A 22,934-nucleotide genomic window follows, 5' to 3' on the forward strand; every position below is an offset into this window, starting at 1 on the left:
GAGCGTTTGGCGAAATTGATATGCTGGCGGAGGATACGCTGCCCGTCGTGCGATCCGATCTATTGCGGCTGAGGCTCGTAATCCCCACGGTCGTTGATGGGTAGCACGACGAGTTTCACGACGAGCCGTACGAATTCGGAGGCGGCGGTGCGCACGGTGACTACGCGAACTTGACCATCTTCTCCGGGGTGGATTCTTGTGATACGCGCGAGTGGCCATTTCGTGGGTGGTGTGATCTCGTTCCGGAGAAGACAAAGTCGGCCGACTTTGAAGCGCGTCTCTTCGCGCAACCACTTAGGGCGGTGAGTTATGGAGTGGAAGTACTCCTTCGACCAGCGTTCCCAAAAGTGATCTCGCATTTTTTGCAGGAGCTGCCAGCGGGATAAGCGAGACGTCGGTTGATCCAGCAAGGACGGTTCGGGCACTGCAGTCAAGGCGGCTCCTACTAAGAAGTGTCCGGGCGTCAGCGCAGCTAGATCCTCAGGGTCGTCCGAGAGTGCCTGCAGCGGCCGCGAATTAAGGCACGCTTCGATTTGAGTGAGGAGGGTGCTCATCTCCTCGTATGTCAGCTTGGCGTCGCCAATTACCCGTCGGAGATGATGTTTGAGCGACTTGACTGCGGCCTCCCATATACCTCCGAAGTGCGGTGCTGAGGGAGGATTGAACTTCCACTCGATCCTCTCGGAGATGAGACCGTCGACGATCCGGCGGCTTTCTGACGTGCCTGCGGTGAAGAGGGCTTTCAGCTGAGAATCCGCTCCCACAAAGGTTGTTCCGCAGTCGCTCCGAAGACTGCGACAGATGCCTCGGCGAGAGATGAACCGTCTGAGAGCCGCAAGGAAGGCTTCGGCCGTGTAATCGGAGACCACTTCAAGGTGTACGGCTCTGGAAGCAAGGCAGACGAAGACTGCCACGAAGGCCTTGTAGGAGCGGTGTCCGCGCCCCTTGATTGTGCGGAGTTGAACTGGCCCGGCATAATCGACCCCGGTGTGAAGAAAAGGCCTCGCTGGAACTACGCGTTCTCGTGGAAGATCGCCCATCAACTGTTGGAGGGTCGCCGCCCGCCATCGCACACAAGGAAGACATCGCAGGATAGCCTCTTTGACAAGTGCTCGACCTCGTGGAATCCAGTATCGCTGGCGGATTAATGATAAAGTGAGCTGCGTTCCGCCGTGCAACGCTCGTTTATAGCAGTCGTCCACGATTAGCCGAGTGAAGTGCGAGCCCTTTGGCAGGAGGACGGGATGACGCTCGTCATAGGCCAAGATGGAGTGCTTGAGCCGACCTCCAACCCGCAGGAGACCCTCGGAATCTAAAAGGGGACTAAAGCGAGCAAGTGAGTTTGATTTATTGAGTGCAAGGCCCTGGCTTATTAATTTTAATTCGGTCCTGAAATTTTCAGACTGTACTCGCCGGATCCAACAAACTCGAGCTCTTTCTATCTCTTCTGCGGACAGAGTACCGGGAAAGCTCCGGTGAGTGCCAGTAGCATGGCCTTCCTTCACTCTCAGCCACCGTCGACACCAGGCTGTCACACGTAGGAGTCTCTTCAGGGAGGAGAATCGCACCAACTCGGCGGCCTCGCTCGTCGATGCTGCTGTGGCCTTGACGTGGATTCGGGTGCGCCTCTCCGGCAGGTGCTCCTCGGTGATGTGATCGACGGCAGTCGGCTATGCGGCTGCTTCTAACCTTAGCCAGGGCGGACCTTGCCACCACAGCGGATGACCCAGCAGTTTTTTGGGGGGAGAGACCTCGGGAAGCGCAGTCGGCTGGGTTGTCCTGGCCTGGTACGTGATGCCACGCAGCCTGCGGGGTGGTCCTCTGGATCTCGGAGACGCGGTTCGCGACGTAGGTCTGCCACCTGGATGGATGGCCGCGGATCCAGCCCAGCGCGACGGTAGAGTCCGTCCACAAGTGAAGTGGCGCAGTTAGATCGAGGATTTCCATGGCGTGCTTGGCTAGGCGGCAGAGAAGCACGGCGGCGCTCAACTCCAAGCGAGGTAACGACACCTGTTTGAGCGGCGTGATCTTTGTTTTGGCGGTGACTAGACTGACAATCCACGAATCGTTTGACCATGTTCTCAGGTCATGACGGCGGAATACGCTCGTTCTGAGGCGTCGGAGAAGCCATGGACCTCGACGCGGGTGCAAGATGGATTCAGATTGATCCAGCGAGGTACTCGGATTTGCTCGAGTGCTGGTATCTGGGCGTGGAAGGCGACACAGGCTGACGCGGAGACGTCGTCGAGCGGGGCATCCCACTCGAGTCCTTGAAGCCAAGTTGATTGGAAGGCAATCTTGGCGCGGACCACGACCGACACTAGCCAGCCGAGAGGGTCGAATAGTTGCGCCACCAAGGACAGCACGGATCTCTTGGTGACGGATGACAGCGCAATGTGCCGGATGGTGAAGGAGAAGTCGTCCGTGGCGGGGTGCCACTGTAATCCCAAGGTGGAGTGAGCTTCGTGCGGTCTCCAGTCACGGGTCTCGCGCTGCAACCGATGCTCCGGCGGGATGTCCGAGATCGCAGCTGAGTCGTTGGCTGACCACTTCCGGAGAGGAAAGCCGCCCGCCATGCAGATACTGGACAGCTGGCTGCACATTTCCTGGATCTCCGCAATTGTCGACGCTCCGATCAAGATGTCGTCCATGTAGAGGTCTCGTAGAAGCGCGGCCGCTCCCAGAGGGTACTGCTTTCCTTGGTCTTCGGCTAACTGTCTCAGAGCGCGCATTGCTAGAAACGGCGCACACGCCAGGCCGTAGGTCACCGTGCTCAGCTGATATTCCGCAGGACTGCCTTGCGGGGAATCACGCCACAGGATCCTTTGCAGATCCCTATCGTCCGGATGCACCAGGATCTGCCGGAACATCTTCTCGACGTCGGTGGCTAGGACGAAACGGTGCTGTCGCCAACGGAGCAGCACGTCGGCGAGCGGAGGCAGCAAGTTCGGGCCTACCATTAGGTGGTCATTCAAGGTTTTGCCCGAGGCAGTCGGCGTTGAACCGTTGAAGACCACGCGCAGCTTCGTGGTGACGCTGCTCTTTCGCAGGACGCCGTGATGCGGCAAGTAATGCACCGGCCTACGTGATGTGGCGTCCGGAGTTACGCGAGACATATGGTGCAAGTCTTCGTATTGCCGCATGAAGTCCGCGTAGAGAACATGAAAGGGAGGATCCCGAGCGAAACGTCTCTCCATGCTGAATTGTCTTACGATGCATTTTTGACATGGTGATAATGTGGTATCTCTACTATAAAACCTCGTGCCGGGACCTCGTTGCCGCATCAGAAAGTTTCAAAGAGTGCATACAAGTACGTGAAGAAGACATAAAAAAATGGAGTACATTTATGAAAATTGCCCGGAATGGAAGAAGCGATTTTCTAACCTGCTCTGCGTCTTATTAGTGAAACTGGCGTTTCACTGGGAGGTAAGTATTGCATTTGCTAATATTTTATAAAAAATTTGTATATCTATATTAATTATATTTTTTTATATAGTCCCAAGATGATATCCAGATTCCGGGCTTTATAAACATACAGCGCCGGCAGTGGGTGCGGGCGGAGCGGCGGTGGAGGAGACACGACCTCTCCTTCATGTGGGGTGACGCTCCGGAGAGTCCCCCGAATGACGAGGACATTTTTGACCTTCGGCGGCTCTTCGGGGAAGAGCCCTATATGGAGGAGGAGATTTGGGTGCCCGGGGAGTTTCGGGCACCCAATGGTGTACAGAATGGGGAGCACAGATGTAAGTATTTTTATAAATTTTATTATAACTATATATATATATATATATATATAATTTTTTTTTCTGTTACAGGAACGGCCCCCTCACCTGGCTCCCCTGGCCCCTCCACCCCCCCCCGCACCCCCAAATTATTTTTATTATTATTATTATATTATTATTTTATTATATTATTATTATATTATTATTATATTATATTTAAATCGTAAAAATTATAATCATAATTTTAAGTACACACACGCACACACACACACACACACACACACAAAATGTATAAAAACACACACATTTTTAATAAATTTTATTTAATTTTAATTGAGAAAAAAATCTAATTATTTACGCGCCTTTCCTCGCGTCCCCATCCTTGCGTCTCTCTTGCGCTAGTTGTAAGTCTCGCGATATTATCGTTCTCTCTCGCACGTGTTATCTTCGCGGTATCGTTCTCTTTCGCACGCGCTAATTGTAAGTCTTCGCGCTATCGTTCTCTCTCGCACGCGCTAATTGTAAGTCTCGCGATATTATCGTTCTCTCTTGTACACGTCTTGGCGCTATCGTTCTCTCTTTCATATGCGTTCTCTCTCACTCGCGTTGTTCTTGCGCTATCGTTCTCTCTCGCACGCATTGTTTCTCAATATTATCGTTCTCTCTCTTTCATATACTCGTTGTTTACTTACCTTTGCGTCGTTCTTCTCCCACCTATACGCCGTCCTTGTTCCACGTTAACGCCATCCTTGTCGCGTTCGTAGCACTGTCCTCTTCATACACTTTGCACTGTCCTTTTCCCATACGTTGCGCTGTCCTACTCACACCACCGTCTTCTTTCCGCTGATCCCCCTTCACCGCGCGGACCCCCTCGTCCATCGCTCGCGCCGCGGATCCCTCTTCACTGCGCGGACCCCCTCGTCCATCGCTCGCGCCGCGGATCCCCCTTCACTGCACGGACCCCCTCGTCCATCGCTCGCGCCGCGGATCCTCCTTCACTGCGCGGACCCCCTCGTCCATCGGTCGCGCCGCGGTTCCCCCTTCCCCGCGAGTGACGTCACCCGCCGCGCGCCGCAGTTCCTCCTTCCCCGCGCGTGACGTCACTCCCCCCGCACCGCGGTTCCCCTCGCGCCTCACCCCCCCTGAGAGGTCCTGGGTTAGAACTGACATAGTATACCTACTATTGTATATTCCTATCTTATTGTATTTGGTCTCATGCGCGCGGTTTGGCTCGAGGCGGACCACTGTGCGCCGCGTCCAATAAATTTATACCTCGATCGCCTCTGGCTAATCGCTTCCGCAATCGCGTGCCTGGGCCGCAAAACTGATAGCCGGGAATATGGAATTCGATCGGAAGCGCGTTTATCGCACGATTTAAGAGACCGCAGCCTCTTACGATTCTCGCTGACATACGTAACAATCTTTTATCAACGGAGGCGGACCGTCAATGTGCGTTCGCTGCCACGGCTGGTTGTAATGTCGCATGCACGAACGATATTGTCGAACCTCCGGATCAGCCTTTATATATTCAGGAAGCTTGTCCCACAATCGTTCCACGTAATCACCGAAATTTTCCAGTAAAAGAATCTTCGGAATATACTGCAGCTGTTTGGCGGTAAGTCCGAGAATGTCTCTCTCGTCCGACAGAAGGAGAAACATTTTTGATACTGAGCGGTTTCGAGTCGAGACACCTCTATTAATTGGTCTCCCCCTCGCGATCATTCGCAAAATTGGTTCGAAACAGAAAACATGCGGTTCATACGACAGCCTTTGACGATACACGTGACGAATTGTGACGACAGATTACGCTCGATGGGGGACAACGCGGAGATGCGCAGACACGGTACGATGTTACCGACTACTATACGCGCGATCGTTTGCGGTCCCTCGAATTGTGGTAAAACCAACGTTTTGATAAGTCTACTGGAAAGTCCACACGGTGTACGTTTCGAGAACGTGTACGTGTACTCAAAGTCGCTGCAACAGCCGAAATATCGATATCTGGAGAATTTATTGACGCCGATCGACGAAATCGGCTATTTTACGTTCTCAAATAACAGTGACGTCATTCCACCGTGCGAGGCACGTCCAAACTCGATTTTTGTCTTCGATGACGTGGCGTGCGACAAGCAAGATACGATAAGAGAGTACTTCTCAATGGGTCGTCACTCGAACGTCGACTGCTTCTATCTTTGTCAGACGTACGCGAGAATACCGAAACATCTTATATGCGACAACGCGAACCTGCTGATCTTGTTTAAACAAGACGGTACAAATTTAAAACACGTGTACAACGATCACGTGAATACCGATATGTCGTACGAGGATTTCAGTGAATTATGCCGTACTTGTTGGCAGCAAAAGTATGGATTCCTAGTGATTGATAAGGACAGCGCGCTTACGAACGGGCGATACAGAAAAGGATTTAATGTGTTCGCGATACCGCGAAACGATTAGTCGCTGTCGACATTCCGTCGAGAAGGGTGAAACGCTCGACGTTCCGTCAACATAGCTGGAAACGATAATATTCGCGAGCGTGAAAAGATTGCGCGGGAGATTGAGAAAACGAGCGAATCGATCCGCAAGAAACATCGCGCTTTGAAGACCGGTAAGATCGACGAAGATATCGCGGTCACGACTCATTTTAGACCTATTATTGAGCCGCTGCAAAAGATCGTCGACAACTCTAGCGCAATCGCGGTGAAAAAAGAGCCAGAGAGTAACGCTATAATTAAAACGTTACCCATCAAGCGATATAAGGAAGAGGAGGAGGAGGAGGAGGAGGAGGAGGAGGAGGAGGATGCGACACCGAAAAAGAGGAAACGATCGGTGAAAGCGAAACGTTTATCAATGTCGCATATATCTGATCTATCGGAGACTTTATCGGATGAACCACCGATAACCTCTACACCGTTCGCGCCGAGAATCGCACAACCCGCGATACCCGAATCACTCGCGATCGAAGATGTTTTCGAAACTACGGGCAATCCACCCGAAACATCCGTTTGAAACATGTTACAAACGTCGGAAGGTCAAGAAGTGTTACGAGAGAACTTGGGACCACTGGGGCAAAAATACATGGGCGCTCTTCTTAGCGATGACGAAAGAAAAAAAACGCGATCGATCACGTGTACGGCGTCTATTTCGACGAGAATGGAATGCGTCTCGGTAACAAACGATTCGGCATTGACAAAGATGACTCTATAATCATAGACAATGTAAGATACATCGGTATACCGGGATTATACGAGTTGATCTTCATGAGAATTCCCAATGACGCCATATACACTAAGGACGATGCGCAAAAATATAAGAGCATATTGATGGCGACGAGTGCGCATAAACGTCGATATAATGCACAAGGTCAATTAAGGAGCAATAAAGGATACAAGTATAAACAAATAATCGCGCCGTTAATGTTGATTCGAATCAAAAAAGAAAAAAACGGGAACGGGAGTATTCACGCCTCATGCGATGACGCTAACCGACAATAAGATCAATTACGTGCACTGGGACGATCCCAACGAGCTAGTGGATCGCCTGCGATTGCTCGATGCTTCGCGTCGAGCTGGCCACAACGCTCACGACAACGAGATCTTGTCGATCATAGAGGAACTTCGCGAAGCCGGCATTATTATAAATTAAACGGCGCCTCGACGAAACTAATCAGTCGATCGACGACACTCGCATCGAAAAACAATGCCTATCAACAAATTTGGATTATTCGAACGGAGAAACGAAGAAATCAGCACGAGCGATCATTGGGGGTAAATTGGTGACGAGTTACTTGCGTCAAAACGCTCTGTGTCGCGTCGCAACGGACTATGACGCGAGGTCGCGCAAGATTCGCCGTGTAGCGCAACCTGAGGCTGATACCGATGCGGTCAACAAACTGTACGTGGAAGAATGCGTTAAAACGTTGAAAAATCAATGGAAAGAATCAGACGAGAAGCTGACTGCGTTCGAGAAGGACCTGCGATCTTTGCAGACTGCGATAAACGAGCTTCGTCGTACGATTAACGTTAATTCAGAAACAGTTATCAACCTGTAATGTGCTGTAGTGAACGGCTTAGGAGCGGCTATTGTACAATTATTAAACATCTAGAAAGGTTTACCGAACGGCTACGAACGATTATCCAACGGTTATCGAGCTATAATGAGTGGCTGTGATCGAAGAGGAAACGGTCTCGAACGAAGCTACGAACGATTCAAGAACAGCTGCGAACGAGGCTACGAGCATCTCAAGGACGGCTGCGAACAAGGCTATGAACATGTCAGGAACGGCTACATACGGATGCGGCTACATCAGGAACGGCATACAAGTCCACAACGGCTACGAACGAGTCAAAAACAATTGTCAACGAGGCTACGAACGGGTCAGAAACGACTGCGAACGAGGCTACGGATTGCTTAAAAACGACTATCAACAGGGTCAATCGCGCCAACAAAGGGATCAAGAACGGCAGTGAACGGCAATTGAACGGCAGTGAATGGCTAAGGAACGGCTATAAACGACAATCTAACAGGTCAGCAACGGCAATCAAACGGCTATTAAACGGGTCAGCAACGGCAATCGAACGGCAGTGAACGGCAATTGAACGGCTACGAACGGCAATTAAACGGCTACGAACGGCTATTGAACGGCTAATTCGATCGACGAATCGAAACAACGATGGGCCGACGATCGGGAATAACCGGTGAAGCGAAGAAACAACATAGTTTAGAGATACGGCAGTTGGTGAACGAACTGCACACACCGAGAAAAAATTTCCTCCGAAGACACGTAATAGTGCGGGGATCAGTGTTCCGATTAGGGATTCCGTGCGCGCGCATGTGTGGTTCTGCGCATGAGCAATCGTGACGTCACAGGTGATTACAGTAACGTACTAAGCATGTGTGTAATAACGTGTATAGTTTTGGCGGGACGCTATCGCCATGACAGGAGGAGGACAAGAAAGATCAATAGGAGGATCGATAAGAAGATAAATAGGATATAAGCTAAGTGTTTATTATTTTAAATCGTAAGATGGACGGTTTTGTACAAAAAAGAGCTAAAAAATCGAGAGTCAGACGTTTCCAATCATCATGGTTAGATGAAAATATTTTTAAAGGATGGTTAGCTCGCCATCCTACGGAAGATACAGCTTTATGTCTTGCATGTAATAAAACCATCACATGTTTTAAAGCAAATTTAATTCGACATTCACAATCGGTGCAACATTTAGAACAATTAAATATAAATAAAGAAAATTTAAATGTTAATGATTTAGACAGTAATAATAGAGTTTTATCACATGTAGAAAAAGTGAAACGCGCAGAGATAAAATTAGCAGCATATTTTGCTGAACATAATATTTCTTTTTATTCCGCGGATCATTTAATTCCATTGTTGAAAGATATCTGTGCAGAGCCTGAAGTTGTGTCAGATCTTTCACTAGCTCGAGATAAATGTACAAATATTGTTACCAAAGTAATTGCAAAGCGCGAAGTGCAAGAACTTATTAAATATATTCAAAATTTAAAATTTTCCATTTTAATAGACGAAAGACTGATATTTCCGAAACTAAAGTTATGTGTGTTCTTGTACAATATGTTTCACCTTTAACAAAACGAGTAACAACGCAATTATTAAATCTCTTAGCTTTAGATGCAACAGATTGTTCCGCGAACAAAATTTTTGAAATTTTTAAAAGTATGCTAGATAAAAATAAAATTCCTTTAGAAAATATTGTTGGAATGGCAAGTGATAATGCCTCTGTAATGATTGGATGTAACAATTCTTTTATGTCGCGTTTAAAATTAGAAATTCCGAATCTTGTCGTATTAAATTGTATTTGCCATTCATCCGCGATTATAGCAAGTAGAGCTTGTGATAAACTTCCCGAATCTTGTGAAAATTTGCTTCGAGGAATTAGTAATTATATCTCAGGTAGTGCAAAGAGATGCGCAATTTTAGGTGAATTTCAGGATTATTTTAACGTGGAAAGAAATAAAATTTTAAAATTGTCGAATACTCGGTGGTTAGTATTACATAAATGTATTGTTAGATTGTTAAATAATTGGGATATTTTAAAAAATTATTTTGTTTTGGCTGTAGTAGAAGATAAATTAAAATCTGCGGAAATAATTTTAAATCAATTGAATGATCATTTTATTAAAGCGTATTTATTATTTTTGAAATATTCGTTAAATTTTTTTAATAACTTTAATGCTCTTTTTAAATCGCGTAAAGTGTTGATTCATACTTTGTTCGAAAACAGCCATCGATTAATTCGCGAAATAGCGACAAATTTTGTTATCCCAAAAGTTTTAGAAAATATTATTGATTTTAATGTAGAAGATGAAAATAATTTTAAAGATATTAATGATATTAATGTTGGACCCGAATGTGAAAGTTTTTTACAAACTTTACCTTCAGAATGCGCGCAAGAAATTAAATTAACTTGTTTACAGTTTTATATAACTGCTGTTCGCGAAATGTTGAAACGTTTGCCATACAATGATGTAATTTTTCAACAATTAATGTTTTTACAGCCGAAAATTGCGCTTTACGATGAAAATAGAATCCAATTTAAAGATTTAACTTTAATAGCAACGCGTATAGGGCACATTGATGTGATACAATTAGCTTTTGAATGGACAATTTTACCATCCGTTTTTAATAATGAAGAAAAAAAAGAATTAGAGTCTTTTGAAATAGATTTCATGTGGAAAAAAATATTAGAACGTAAAAATTTTAACGACGAGAAAATGTTTCCAAATTTAGAATCATTAGTCGAAACAGTCCTTTCTTTTCCACATTCAAATGCAGAAGCCGAACGAATTTTTTCTATAGTTACTGATGTTAAAAATAAAAAAAGAAATCGATTATCGAATAATACTGTTTCCGCGATATGTACAATTAGATCAAGTTTTCAAGCTAAAGGCATTAATTGTATTAATTTTGATGTAGATTCCGAACATTTAAAATTACACAATCCGCAAAATTTATATGCAAAACCAAGCAATTCATGTGATGGTTCTTAATATACCTTTATTTTTATATTATGTTTTTTATATTATTTTTTTCATATAATTAATTTTATACATCTAGCCAATGACTCTCTTTGTACATGTTATGTTTTCAAATTTTATTTTATTTATTAGACTTACGTTAGATCTTAGATTCATAATTTATTTTCTTTTTATTATTAGCAATATGAAAAGTTTATTTTAACTGTGATATTATTTGTTTTAATACCTGCTGTTTGTGCAATTTTTTTTATTAGACTTACGTTAGATTTTAGATTCTCAATTTATTTTCTTTTTATTATTAGCAATATGAAATGTTTATTTTAACTGTGATATTATTTGTTTTAGTACCTGCTGTTTGTGCAATTTTTTTTATTAGACTTACGTTAGATTTTAGATTCTCAATTTATTTTCTTTTTATTATTAGCAATATGAAATGTTTATTTTAACTGTGATATTATTTGTGTTTCAGTATTTAATATTTGTGCAATTTTTAATTTTTGCAATTTTTAATTTCATATTTTAATTTTATATTTATATTTTATTATTGTCAGTATTATTTATTAATTAAGAAATTTTTTGTTGTTATATGAATACTGGTAAGATTTTTGGCAGTTTTCCTTACCCTTGCAACAAATGTTGGTATTCTTTGAGATGTCTGCCAAATAAAATATTTTTGTTTTATTTTATTTATTTTAAATTGAGTGTTTTATTTCAAGAATATGTAACTTTTTCCTCTTTCCTTTTATCCTTTATAATAATTAATATGTATAAAATAATTTAATTATATATTATATATATATATATTAATAATTATATGTTAATAATATATATTAATAATTATATATATATATATATATATATATATATATATATATAACGTGTTATATATATAACGTCTTTATACACACATATATATTTTTATTTATAATTTTTTCATATGTATCTATATAACTGAGTAACGGTGCCCTTTTTATTAGTATAAGGTACTTCATTGACAGCGTATTGCCGCACATGCGCGCGCACGGAATCCCTAATCGGAACACTGGCGGGGATACGATGATCTGTGGCAAGCCGACATTGTCGAGATGCGTCCGTACTCTCGTTTCACCAGAGGTTACAACTACATACTCACAGTCATCGATGCGTTGAGCAAGCACGCGTGGGCCGTACTGCTCAAGAGTAAAGGCGGAAGCGAGACAGCTGACGCTATCGCCGAGATAATTCGAGATAGCGAAAGGTGTCCGAAAAACATACAGACCGACATGGGGAAGGAATTTTATAACGCTGACGTGCAACGGCTCATGCGAAAACACGGCATAAATCATTATTCTACGTATTCGGTATTGAAGGCATCGATCGTCGAGCGATTCAATCGCACGCTAAAAGACGACATGTGGAAGATGTTTACGTTGAACGGATCTTACAAGTGGGTCAAGGCGTTGCCGGGACTCGTATCGGATTACAACGCGCGCAAGCATCGAACGATCGGTATGCGACCCGTCGACGTTACCCCCGCGATCGCCGAAAGACTCTTGGCTACTGTATACAACCGTGTAAATATCGCGGGTCCGGCGAAATTCAAAGTAGGTGACTCGGTACGCGTTAGCAAGTACAAGACAGTTTTCGAGAAGGGTTACACGCCAAATTGGACAACCGAGGTGTTTAAAATTGTAAAAGTGCAGCATACTAATCCCGTGAGTTATTTACTCGAGAATTATCGCAAAAAACCTATCGCTGGAGCGTTCTACGAGCGCGAGTTGCATCGCGCGAATTATCCCGACGTGTATCTCGTGGAAAAAGTACTGCGCAGTAGAGATGACGAGGTTTACGTGAAATGGCTGGGATTTGACAATTCGCACAACTCTTGGATACATAAGGACAATATGATTTAATTTATATACAGTGTTTATTAATATTTCTTTCAATAATACTATATATATTCTTAATATAAGTATGTAAGATATGCGCTACATAAAATATATGAAATATAAATGTGCAAGATGTGTATTATATAAAACTATATGAAGTACAAAATATATACAGTAATAAATAAAATATATACATGTATTTACAAAGGTATCCTATAATGTCCCCATGGTAACGTGTCAGTCGAATCAGATACGATATATCGCTTGTCATCGTACGGACTCAGAGCAATTTTCGTCTCGCGGACGGTATACACTTGGTGCAGTTTAGATCTTATACACGACTGCTGTCGCGTCATTTCGATCTCTTCGTTTAAACACCGCGTGTAATCTTCGAAGGTTATCGTTCTCGCGACAACGTTGCTCTTGACGCCTTTAACTTTCTTCGTGTCTTTCTTTCCGTCCACTCGTAACGCGTACATCTTTGCTCTGAACCCGACGAATTCGGTCATTATGGCACCGTTGTTTTCGTCCTTCATCAGACCCGGTATCTTTTTATTTACAAGCGATATATCGTACGCATTGTCCACCGTATAATCGCTCGTGTCGAATCTAACAATGTCGCGCTTCATGTTGTCGTACACATCCGCGCACTCGATGTGATATATGAGACTATCCGTATCGTGTACATTACCCGGCATTTGTCGCGATACAGAGGATATATGTACTCGTGATGAAATTCGTACAGACACGTCTTAGATATGTCGAGTATGCACATATCCACGTAAATCGGTTTGTAAAATTTTACCTCGAGTTTATGCAATTCTACCGCAATCAGATTTTCTGAAAAGAAGCTTCTGCTATGGAAATTCGGTTTCGATCATCGCTTCCGCGCCGAACCGACCGTCCCATTTTGTTAATAATTTTACATCGACCCGATTACGCACATTTTCCATCGTTTTGCCAAATACCGCGTTGTTCATTAATTTATATAAATTTTTCTCGAAATCGTTTTTCGCGAATGTTCTGAAACGTGTATTTAATTCTATGTAATTTCGAAGCCATGGAGATTGAGAAAATTGTAAAATTCTATGTATTTTTGTTATACGAAGGCCGTGACGCGTACACTGTTGTAGGTTACGGTAGTGTATCACGTAACACTTCTTATCGTATAACGTTGCGAGGAGCTTGTCTTGCCGCTTGCCGGGCGGCTTGTCGCGTGTCGGACAAAATGGTAGGTCGGTGTGCGTATCGTGAAGATGTTGCGGGTACTCGAGATCGATTTCGAGGATATACCCCGTGGGCGAATCTAACGCTATAGATGATACGTCAAAATTCGACGCGTCGTCGACCCATCGAAAATCGGCGTAAGGCAATGATTGGCACATTGCCCATCCGTATAAATTATTAACGTCAAAATACATCAAGTAAGACGATGGTTTCGATGGATCGTACGATTGTCGCATATACTTGTTATTAGCGCGCGCGTATCTGTTGGAACATTGGCTCAGACCACCGCGTATACCGCGTTCTATAAACATGACCATGTCGATATCTGTAAGCAACTCGAACGTGATCTTTGTATACTTTAACATGGTGTCCCACGTGTATCCGGGCAGAGTATAATAATACGCGGGGTCGAGTCCGTAACTTTTTATGCAGCTATCGCAAAAATTTTCGAAAATATCGGCTAATAACAAGACGTCGATTTTGAGATACATGTCGCTGTATTCGCCCAGCGTTCGAATGGAGAATCGCGTCCAGATGTTCTCTACGTGCGCGTAATCGCTCTCGAATATAGTTTCACCGGTCAAGGAACTGTAAAACGATTCGCGCGGTGGTAAACGCGTATCTCGCAACCTATCTACCGAGTCGATGTATTCGTACGGAAAGATGCCTTTTCGCGTTAATAAACTGAAATTTTCCGCGGATAAATTTTCAAATTTCGATTTTAAAATTTTGAGCTTATCTCTGTCTAGATAAGATGCTAATTTGTCGAGACTCGATGTAAGAAATTTGTACGAATCGATGAAGCGTAATTTTACATTATTTTTCCAATCGCCTTCCTTAAGGTCGACATTTTTCGTAAACGAAATATATTTCTCTTTCGTTATCGGGAGTAACTCGACTCTCCCTTCGAATGCTGTGGCTATTTCCTCGATAATAAAATGCGAATCGTAACCGGATAAATTGTGGAAAACTATCGGAATACAAAAAGATTCTTTGTAATTTAAATTGCAATTTGAATGCGCGGGACCTCTGTACCGCCCGGTCAGATGACAATGATCGCGAACGCGTGTATCGTCTTGCGCGAACGGCTTTTCGCATATATGGCATTGAGTGGCGTTGTGAAATTTTTCACACTCTTCGGACGTTAAATTAACCATGGGGACATTGGTCGTTAAAATATTCTTAACGCGAATTGCTAAATTTTTAAGATCTTCGACAAACCACGCTATACAATCGACGCTACGACGCGAATGATACGCCGATAAAGATTCATCGTACGAATAATGCATATAATTCGCTATACTAAATACCCGATGATGCTGGTACAATTTTTGTTGTTGTTCTTCCTCCGTTTTGGTTAGAACGCATTCCAGGTCGGCGTACACGACGAATGAAAGCCGCTCTTTCCTGTTGTAATTGTTGAACTCGAGCCACTTGTCCTTGTCACTCGGCAACCGGATAGCGCAGTCGTTCATCTCCCCGCAGTCGACCGTATGCGACTGCAACTTGTCATCTGAACTAAAATAATGCAGGCATCTGTAAAAGAAAATTTTTTTTAATTTTGAACAATTTGTTATATAAATTATAATTATTTTATATTAATATATACATACCGATCGCAGATATATTTGTGATTCTTGTGTTTGCTCAGTTGTGAGCTCACGAGCCGGGATAAATTTTTTATCCACGTGAAATGTCCTACGTCTTCCACGTATAGCAGATTCACGTGCTTATCTCGCTTCTGCTCTGTCAGTCGTAGTGGAACAATGTTCTCGCTTTCGATGCCGTACACGTTGATCGAGATACTGTTTGCGAGTTCAAATTTTTTAATTTGATTTAAAGTTACTGAAAACTCAATGTCCCGGAGATTCAGCACTGTCGCGTAATGCGGGTACGATGATTCTCGTTCCGCGTTCCTTTCTGCGTGATATAGAGCGGCGAGCACTGCCTACGCGAAACACGCATTGTCTTTAGGCTGTACGTTAACCACCGCCCTTTTCATCATAATCTCCCGCGACAATTTAATGTGGCATCCCGCGCACATTGGATTATATTTATTTACATTAACAGTTAAATTCTGTATTCGCGACAATGCCCAGCCGCTATCGCGTTCCTGAAACTCTTCCAGAGACGCTAAAGTGGGCTCGATAACGCGGCGCTCGAACCACTCGCGTAAATCCGATGTGCGAAAGAGTTCACAGTTTCTCGTATTTATACTTTTATTCGCGCGTTTATCACCCGACACAAATTCACCATTAAACACAGTGTTCACTTTTACACTGTTGTGTCTTTTTAGAACGTCTTGCACTTGCTCGAGCACGATGTCTTCGGCATCCTCGAGAAATTGACGAGGTTCGATATAGTTTGCGTTAATCACGGCACCGGTCAGAATATGGCTGTCGAACGCGGTATCGATCTCTCGCCAAACAAGTCTTTCAGCGTTATTGTCACTGTAATCACCACCACTGGGAATAAACCGTCTCTGCAATCGAATCTTTGCACTTTCTAGTCGCGCGATTTTAGCCACCAGAGATTGTCTATTTCCGATCGAGAGCCGCGGACGCTTGACACGACTGCGTTCTTCGAGCTCTTGGATCAATTCCTCGCAACGCTGCAGCCACGCGAAATACTCGCCCAAAGTGGCAATTTGGCGAGATCCCTCCATCAGATCGCGTTCGGTCTGCTCGATGTTTTCCATTTTCCTGTTTTTTTTTTTCACACTTTTAAAGCACTACGTCACAGTTTTCTACGGATGACTTTTGCACACGATAAACAATACCGTTCTCTATCTTAAACGTGAAATCGCGCAAAAATCTTTCTAACGGAACATCGCTATACTTTTTTACAACCGACGTGTCGATGGGCGTTCAAATCACATACTATGATGATTTGATGCACTTCAATCCTTCTTATATATGAAGGAGGAAACAAAGGTGCAAAGCTGCCGAACATCGGCGCTCATACGCGTCGCAATATCGTCTCTTCCGAGAAAAAATTACGGAGGACGATTCTGGGAGGTGCCATTTGTTTATATTGTTTATAAATTCTCATGCTGCGTAATTCAATGAGAGAGAGAGATAAGGATACGTCGAATGGAAAAAAAATCTAGAATTACTTATATCGGGAGTGAGGAGTGTACCGCGAAAGCCAATTTGTTTTGCAAAAACATGTCCCAACGCGTTAGGATATAATACAATATTGCTTAAGGAATACCGCTGTTTATATTGTTTTTAAATATTTTATCAACCGGGCATGTAAACAATATTGCGATAAAACATCTAACACGCGCCGCTGCCGAAATCCCTCCGTCCCGCGTGACGTCATTCCCCCGCGCCACCGTAATCCCCCGCGCGCCACACCCCCCCTGAGAGGACCTGAGTTAGAACCCGCCCTATATATCTACTATCAACGTACTTTCTTTGTTTCCGATTCAAAGATTTTTATTATACTTAACGTCATGATTTTATTTTGATTTTGGACGCTTTGTTTATCTCTGAACTTTGACACTAATAGTCTATTTAATGTCTTTCTTCGAGACGGATGTATTATCCTGTAATGTGGCTTTATTGCGTCGTTTTATTCGGTCGATCTCATGTGGTGAGTGTTTGACAAAGAATTTTTAATTTTTGAGTTATAGTTAGACAACTAATAGATTTACGGATCTAATCTGAATTTAGAACAATCACGGCCTCTTTGCTTGTTTCTTTCTGCATGTCTTTGCCAAGACACTGTATGGAGAATATGAGAGAAGGAGAGACGTTCTGGAAACATCCACTACGTGGTCGACATCTAATACTGCTAAGAATTTGCACAGTTAATTACGCAGCCGAATATACGGTCCACTCGGATACCATTCATGCGATAAGCGTAATCCTTGTAATTTTTAAGTTTTAATTTTCCTAAAATTTTTTTAATTGTACTGAAGAGAGTCCAGTTGAGGACAGAAACGTACGTTTACATCTCATCATATAATGCGCATATTCATTAATAGTTACTTATACATTTCATCACATAATGCGCACAGTCATTAATAGTTACTTAATTTAAATGTATTGCAACGTTATTAAATCTATTCTTATTTATTGACTTTAACATTATTGCATAATATTAGCTCCTTAAGCCCGATTACTGTTTAATTAATTTTTAACATTTTCATGCCCATGTCATTCCTCCGCATTAACAGCGCATGCTGTTTGTTCTAAAATGCCTGCATATTGCGAGGAATTTCTAAAAAATTGCTACTTATCTCAATAGTAGTCCAAAACGTTCGACTATTTTTCTTGAATTTTGCGAACGTTTAGAAACAAATCGTAAAATATTGAAATTATGTGATATACGCTGGCTTTCGCACTATTTATGTATCGAAAGGCTTCTTGAATCTTAGGATACAATTAAATACTTTCTTACTGAAGTGGTTGTGAGTGAAAAAACAAATTCTGGAGAATATTGTTACGCCCGCGGCGAGGACTTCGATAAATATCGAAGTCGCTCACGAAGAAATCGGCCGCTCGCGAGTCACGCGAAATAAAGAGACACTTTTAAAAGGAACTTGGAACTTTAATGCACTACACAGAACAACACAAACGGTAACACAGAACGGTAATACACCAAAATTAGCGGCTCGATACAAATTCGCGTCCGCGCAGCCAGACAGCTGGAACCGAACTCACCTGACAGTCGTTGTTTATAAACAATCTTCTTGCCGACGGGATCCGGACAACGGCAGGGCCGTGACGACTCGCGCGCGTAACACTGCCCCTCCTCTTCAAGATTGTCGTCCCGACAATCAGCAAGGGGCTCGATGACCATCGTGGACTTCCAGGAACCCCGAACGATATCCTGCTCTCCCTGAGCTGCTGCTCCCGGTTACCGAGCATCGATCTGATCAGGCCGCAATCCACCGGGCAGGCTCCCAATCGATTCTTTTCAGAGAGCTGGCCAGGCTCTCAAGAACCGACTCCAGGGCAGCCTCCCATTCCAGCCATCTTCCTGTTCCCGGCGCGAGTCCTTTTCAGTCCTTCTCCTCCCGTGACTTTCTTCGGACAAGAGAGGGGTCCATCATCTACCGTGGACCCGTCATCCCAAAAGGACTCCCCAAGTCCCTGCCTCGGCATTCGCCCTCCGGCCCACGGGAAAACCACGGCTCAAAAACCGTGGGCGAGGCAGTCTTCTCTTGGGAATTTTCGTTGTAAAATCTCCATCTTACGACTCGTGTCAGCTTCCTTTTCCGTTCAGAAAACTCTCTCTCCTGTAGCATAAAATAACAAGAAAACGCAAGAAACTGAGAAAAACAATAACTTAACAACAAACTTAAAAACAATATCTTAATTCCTAACACGGGCTCCAAGCTATTTCCCTCTCTACTCTAACGTCTCTCAGAAAAAGGAGCTAATCTATCCGCATGGACGATCTTCCTCTTATGCCTAACGGATTTTTGTATACAAAACACCACATCGCTTAACTTCTTCACTACTTCAAAAGGACCTTCCCAATTAGACTGAAGTTTAGGAGCTTTTCCCTTAATTCTTCGAGGATTATAGAACCACACCTTCTCTCCCTCTTGGAAAAGAATTTGTCTGGCATTGCGGTCATACCAGCTCTTCATTCGAGAAGATTTTATGTCCATCCGCTCCCTAACTTCGGAATGGATCCTATCCAATTTTTCTCTTAGACTCGAAGCGAAGTCAGCTTCGGATTGAGATTCCTCCCTTGGTGGACTTCCCAGTAGCAGATCCAAGGGCAATCGAAGATCATGACCCAAATACAGCTCGGTAGGAGAAAAACCAGTGGTTTCATGTTTAGAAGATCTGTATGCTAATAAAAACATGGGAATCCAACTATCCCAGTCTCTTTGGTTTTCTGAAATAAATTTGGACAAATAATTAATGATGTTTAAATGCTGACGCTCGACCTGTCCATCTGATTGAGGATATAAAGCAAACGTCCTCGTCTTTTTAATTCCAAGAAGAGTCATCAACTCCACGAACAACTTAGATTCGAAGTTCTTTCCTTGATCTGTATGGATTTCCCGAGGGATTCCATGTCTGGAAACTATCTGGTTGACAAAGACTTCCGCCACTGTCCGCGCTTTGATATTCTTCAGAGGAAAAGCTTCCACCCATTTGGTGAAACAGTCTACGATGACAAGGAGATATCTGTTTCCTCGGGTAGTAGGAAGAGGATCCAGCACATCCATCTGTAGTCTCTCAAAAGGGGCTCCCACGTTATATATTTGTAACGGGGACTTTCCTTTTCCTAAAGGGCCCTTCTTTGACACACATACTTTGCAGGTTCTACACCACTTCTGTACATCCTGCTTACAGGTGGCCCAATAAAACCGCTTGCGTATCTTATCCAAAGTCTTATTGACCCCAATGTGTCCTCCAGAAGAAGAATCGTGCGCCGCTTCTAAAATTCGATCAACAGCTTACGAGGAACAATAAGCTGAAAGATGCTTGATCTGAGATTTGGCGCTTCCCATTTCTTATAGAGAACTCCATTTTCCAAACTTATTGCGTCCCAATAGGACCAATAAACTCGGACGGAAATATCTCCATCGGGTATCTCCGAACGGAGTGGGCGTATGCCTGTCTCTTTTCCATGGTAAATCAGAGAGAGGCTCAGGTCTTCGGATTGCTCTCTTTCCCAATCCTGTAGAGTGTTTCCTGTAATAAGGATCCGAGCGACGGATGTTTGAAGCTCCCTCGAATTCTTCTTTTCGACTTTGGAACAGTAAACACAGCCAGAAGATTCACAATGCCGTCTGGAAAGTTCGTCGGCGTTTTTATGGATCCGGCCTTTCCGATAAATAATTTCAAATTCGTATTGCTGGAGTCTCTCCAGCCAACGTGCTAATTGCCCTTCTAAATCTCTAAAGGACAGAAGCCATTTCAAAGAAACGTGATCCGTTCGGATCAAAAATTTTCGTCCTAGAAGGTAATGTCGGAAAATTTTTATAGAATCTACTATCGCCAAAAGTTCTCGGCGTGTAACGATGATAGTTCCTTTCGGTCTTACTTAATACGCGGCTAAAATACGCGATTATTCTTTCCTTCCCTTCCTGTTTCTGTGATAGGACTGCACCAATTCCAACATTTGAAGCATCGGTATCCAAAATAAATTCTCCTTCTCCCTTTGGAAAAGCTAATGTAGGGGAAGAAGATAAGTTTCGTTTCAATTCCAAAAAAGCATTCTGACACTGCTCATTCCAAGAAAACTTAGCCTGATTCTCTGTCAGGTACAAAGGCCAAGGAAGAAAATCCTTTGACAAATTTTCGATAATAAGAACAGAACCCCAAAAAGCTTCGAAGTTGTTTCTTAGTATGTGGAATTGGCCAGTCCCTCACGGTGGAAATCTTTTCGGGATCTGTGGTAACGCCTCCCGAAGAAACTATGTGCCCTAAGTATTTTACTTTCTTCGCATAAAGAATACATTTCTTCGGATTTACTTTCAAATTGACGGAACGTAAGCGAGCGAAACTTGTTTAAGGTTTTCCGTCATTTCAAGAAAGTCCTTCCCGAAAATAATTACATCATCCAAATAGACCAGACAAATTTTAAACAATAACCCTTGCAAAACTTTTTCCATTAAACGTTCGAAAGTAGCGGGGCGTTGCACAGCCCGAAAGGCATTACGGTAAATTGCCGCAATCCACGCCCGATAGAAAAGGCAGTCTTTTCCCTGTCTGCGAGATGAATTTTAAGTTGCCAATAGCCGCTCTTAAGATCTAAAGTGGAAAACCAAGAATTACCTGAAAGTTGATCAAGCACTTCGTCTATTTTAGGCAAGGGATAGGAGTCTTTTTTCGTTACTTCGTTTAATTTCCGAAAATCCACACAAAATCTTATCGTTCCATCTTTCTTTTTGACGAAAACAATGGGAGAAGTCCAGGGGCTTTGTGACTCCTTAATTACTCCCTGATCTTTCATCTCAATTATTTTATCGACTTCACTCCGCATCTGTATAGGAATACGACGAGGAACCTGCTTTATGGGAGAAGAATCTTTTAGGTTAATAACATGAGATAAAATATCGCAATTTCCAGCAACAATCTTTTCGGAAAATATATCTTCATATTCGAATAAAAGTCTCACGAAAACGTCTTTCTGAGGCTTATCCAAGTCCGCAGAATCCTTTGCGTAAAGCTCCTTCAAAATGGAAGGAACTTTTTCGGAAACATCTAGGATCCGTGACCAATTAAGATTCTGCTTTTCCACGAACTCCGGAAAACCGAAAGCTTCCCCAAAAACATTTTCCAGCCTCCTTCAGAAAATCTACGCCTAATAAGCAGTCTTCTTTCATCTCCAGCACATACAGAGAAATTTCTTTGGTGAATTTTCCCAGAGCCACTGTCGCTCTTACTTTAAAATTGATGGGGACCTCCTCCCCAGAAGGATAATTAATTGCCTTTTTTTACAGGAAATCTCTGCTTACCTTTCCTAACTAACCTCCTATTAAGAATAGAAATATCGGAGCCCGTATCTATCTTAAAATTACACTCGCTATCGTCTAATTTCCCTTTATAATTGAAATAGTCCGAATTTAACCCTATACGATTTATGTACAGCGGGATTTCGCCCCTCCCAGTTGTTCTCCCCCCGCCGAGAACAACTAAACCGTGTTTCCCACATTATCAGGACATTCTGCACGGAAATGTCCAGCCTTCCCGCAAAGCCAACATTGCTTCGTGTTAGACTTTTTCCAGTTTCCTCTCTCGTTTCCCTTTTTCTTTCCGTTGTTTTCCTCCTTACTTCTCTTCTCATGAGTTTGCGCGTCCTCCTTCCCTTTCTCAAAGCGCCTTTCGAAATCCCTTTTCCTCTCAAAATTCTCCCCCTGAGTTATTTTTATGGCCTTCGCCCTTTCTACGGCCAGTTTCAGGGAAGTTATGCCTTCCAGCTGGAGAGTTCTCCTCACGAATCCGTCGAGAAGCGACGAAACAAACTGCGCGCAAGCAATCTTGTCCCGCACAGCGAAAGAACATTCGGGGTAGGCCAAACGAGCTAGCCTTTCTAACTCCGAACCGAAAGTCGCGAAATCCTCCCCGAATCTCTGTTTTCTATTGGTAAATTGCGTATAGCAATTCTGAGACAATTGCCCCTCACC

General features: G+C 43.6%; 2 protein-coding genes across 2 annotated transcripts; one reads left to right on the plus strand and one right to left on the minus strand.

The window, feature by feature from the left end:
• Positions 1-59: 59 nt before the first annotated feature.
• LOC112638911 lies at positions 60-3,197 on the minus strand. Its single transcript, XM_025411508.1, has 3 exons — positions 2,104-3,197; positions 1,463-2,050; positions 60-1,323 (listed from the first exon to the last, which is right to left on the minus strand). The coding sequence occupies exons 1-3, from the start codon at positions 3,195-3,197 to the stop codon at positions 60-62; spliced, it is 2,946 nt and encodes a 981-aa protein (XP_025267293.1).
• A 16-nt stretch (positions 3,198-3,213) lies between these two features.
• Positions 3,214-3,867, plus strand: LOC112638954. Its single transcript, XM_025411607.1, has 3 exons — positions 3,214-3,426; positions 3,497-3,743; positions 3,816-3,867. Coding segments are annotated over exons 1-3 (342 nt in total). The 5' UTR covers positions 3,214-3,333; the 3' UTR covers positions 3,818-3,867.
• The last annotated feature ends 19,067 nt before the right edge of the window (positions 3,868-22,934 follow it).

Source organism: Camponotus floridanus, unplaced genomic scaffold, assembly GCF_003227725.1.
Source record: "Camponotus floridanus strain SB8 unplaced genomic scaffold, Cflo_v7.5 scaffold106, whole genome shotgun sequence".
In the NCBI taxonomy this organism is placed as follows: Eukaryota; Metazoa; Arthropoda; class Insecta; order Hymenoptera; family Formicidae; genus Camponotus; species Camponotus floridanus.

What these genes read in the sequence shown, in the direction of transcription:
- LOC112638954 (XM_025411607.1), top strand. Translation starts at nt 3,334, where the DNA reads ATGGAGTACATTTATGAAAATTGCCCGGAATGGAAGAAGCGATTTTCT. An exon ending in AACTGGCGTTTCACTGGGAG is followed by an intron (nt 3,427 to 3,496) that starts GTAAGTATTGCA and finishes TTTTTTATATAG; the next exon opens with TCCCAAGATGATATCCAGAT.
- LOC112638911 (XM_025411508.1), bottom strand. Translation starts at nt 3,197, where the DNA reads ATGGAGAGACGTTTCGCTCGGGATCCTCCCTTTCATGTTCTCTACGCG. An exon ending in TCCGACGCCTCAGAACGAGC is followed by an intron (nt 2,051 to 2,103) that starts GTATTCCGCCGT and finishes GTGGATTGTCAG; the next exon opens with TCTAGTCACCGCCAAAACAA. An exon ending in CACTCACCGGAGCTTTCCCG is followed by an intron (nt 1,324 to 1,462) that starts GTACTCTGTCCG and finishes TGCTCGCTTTAG; the next exon opens with TCCCCTTTTAGATTCCGAGG.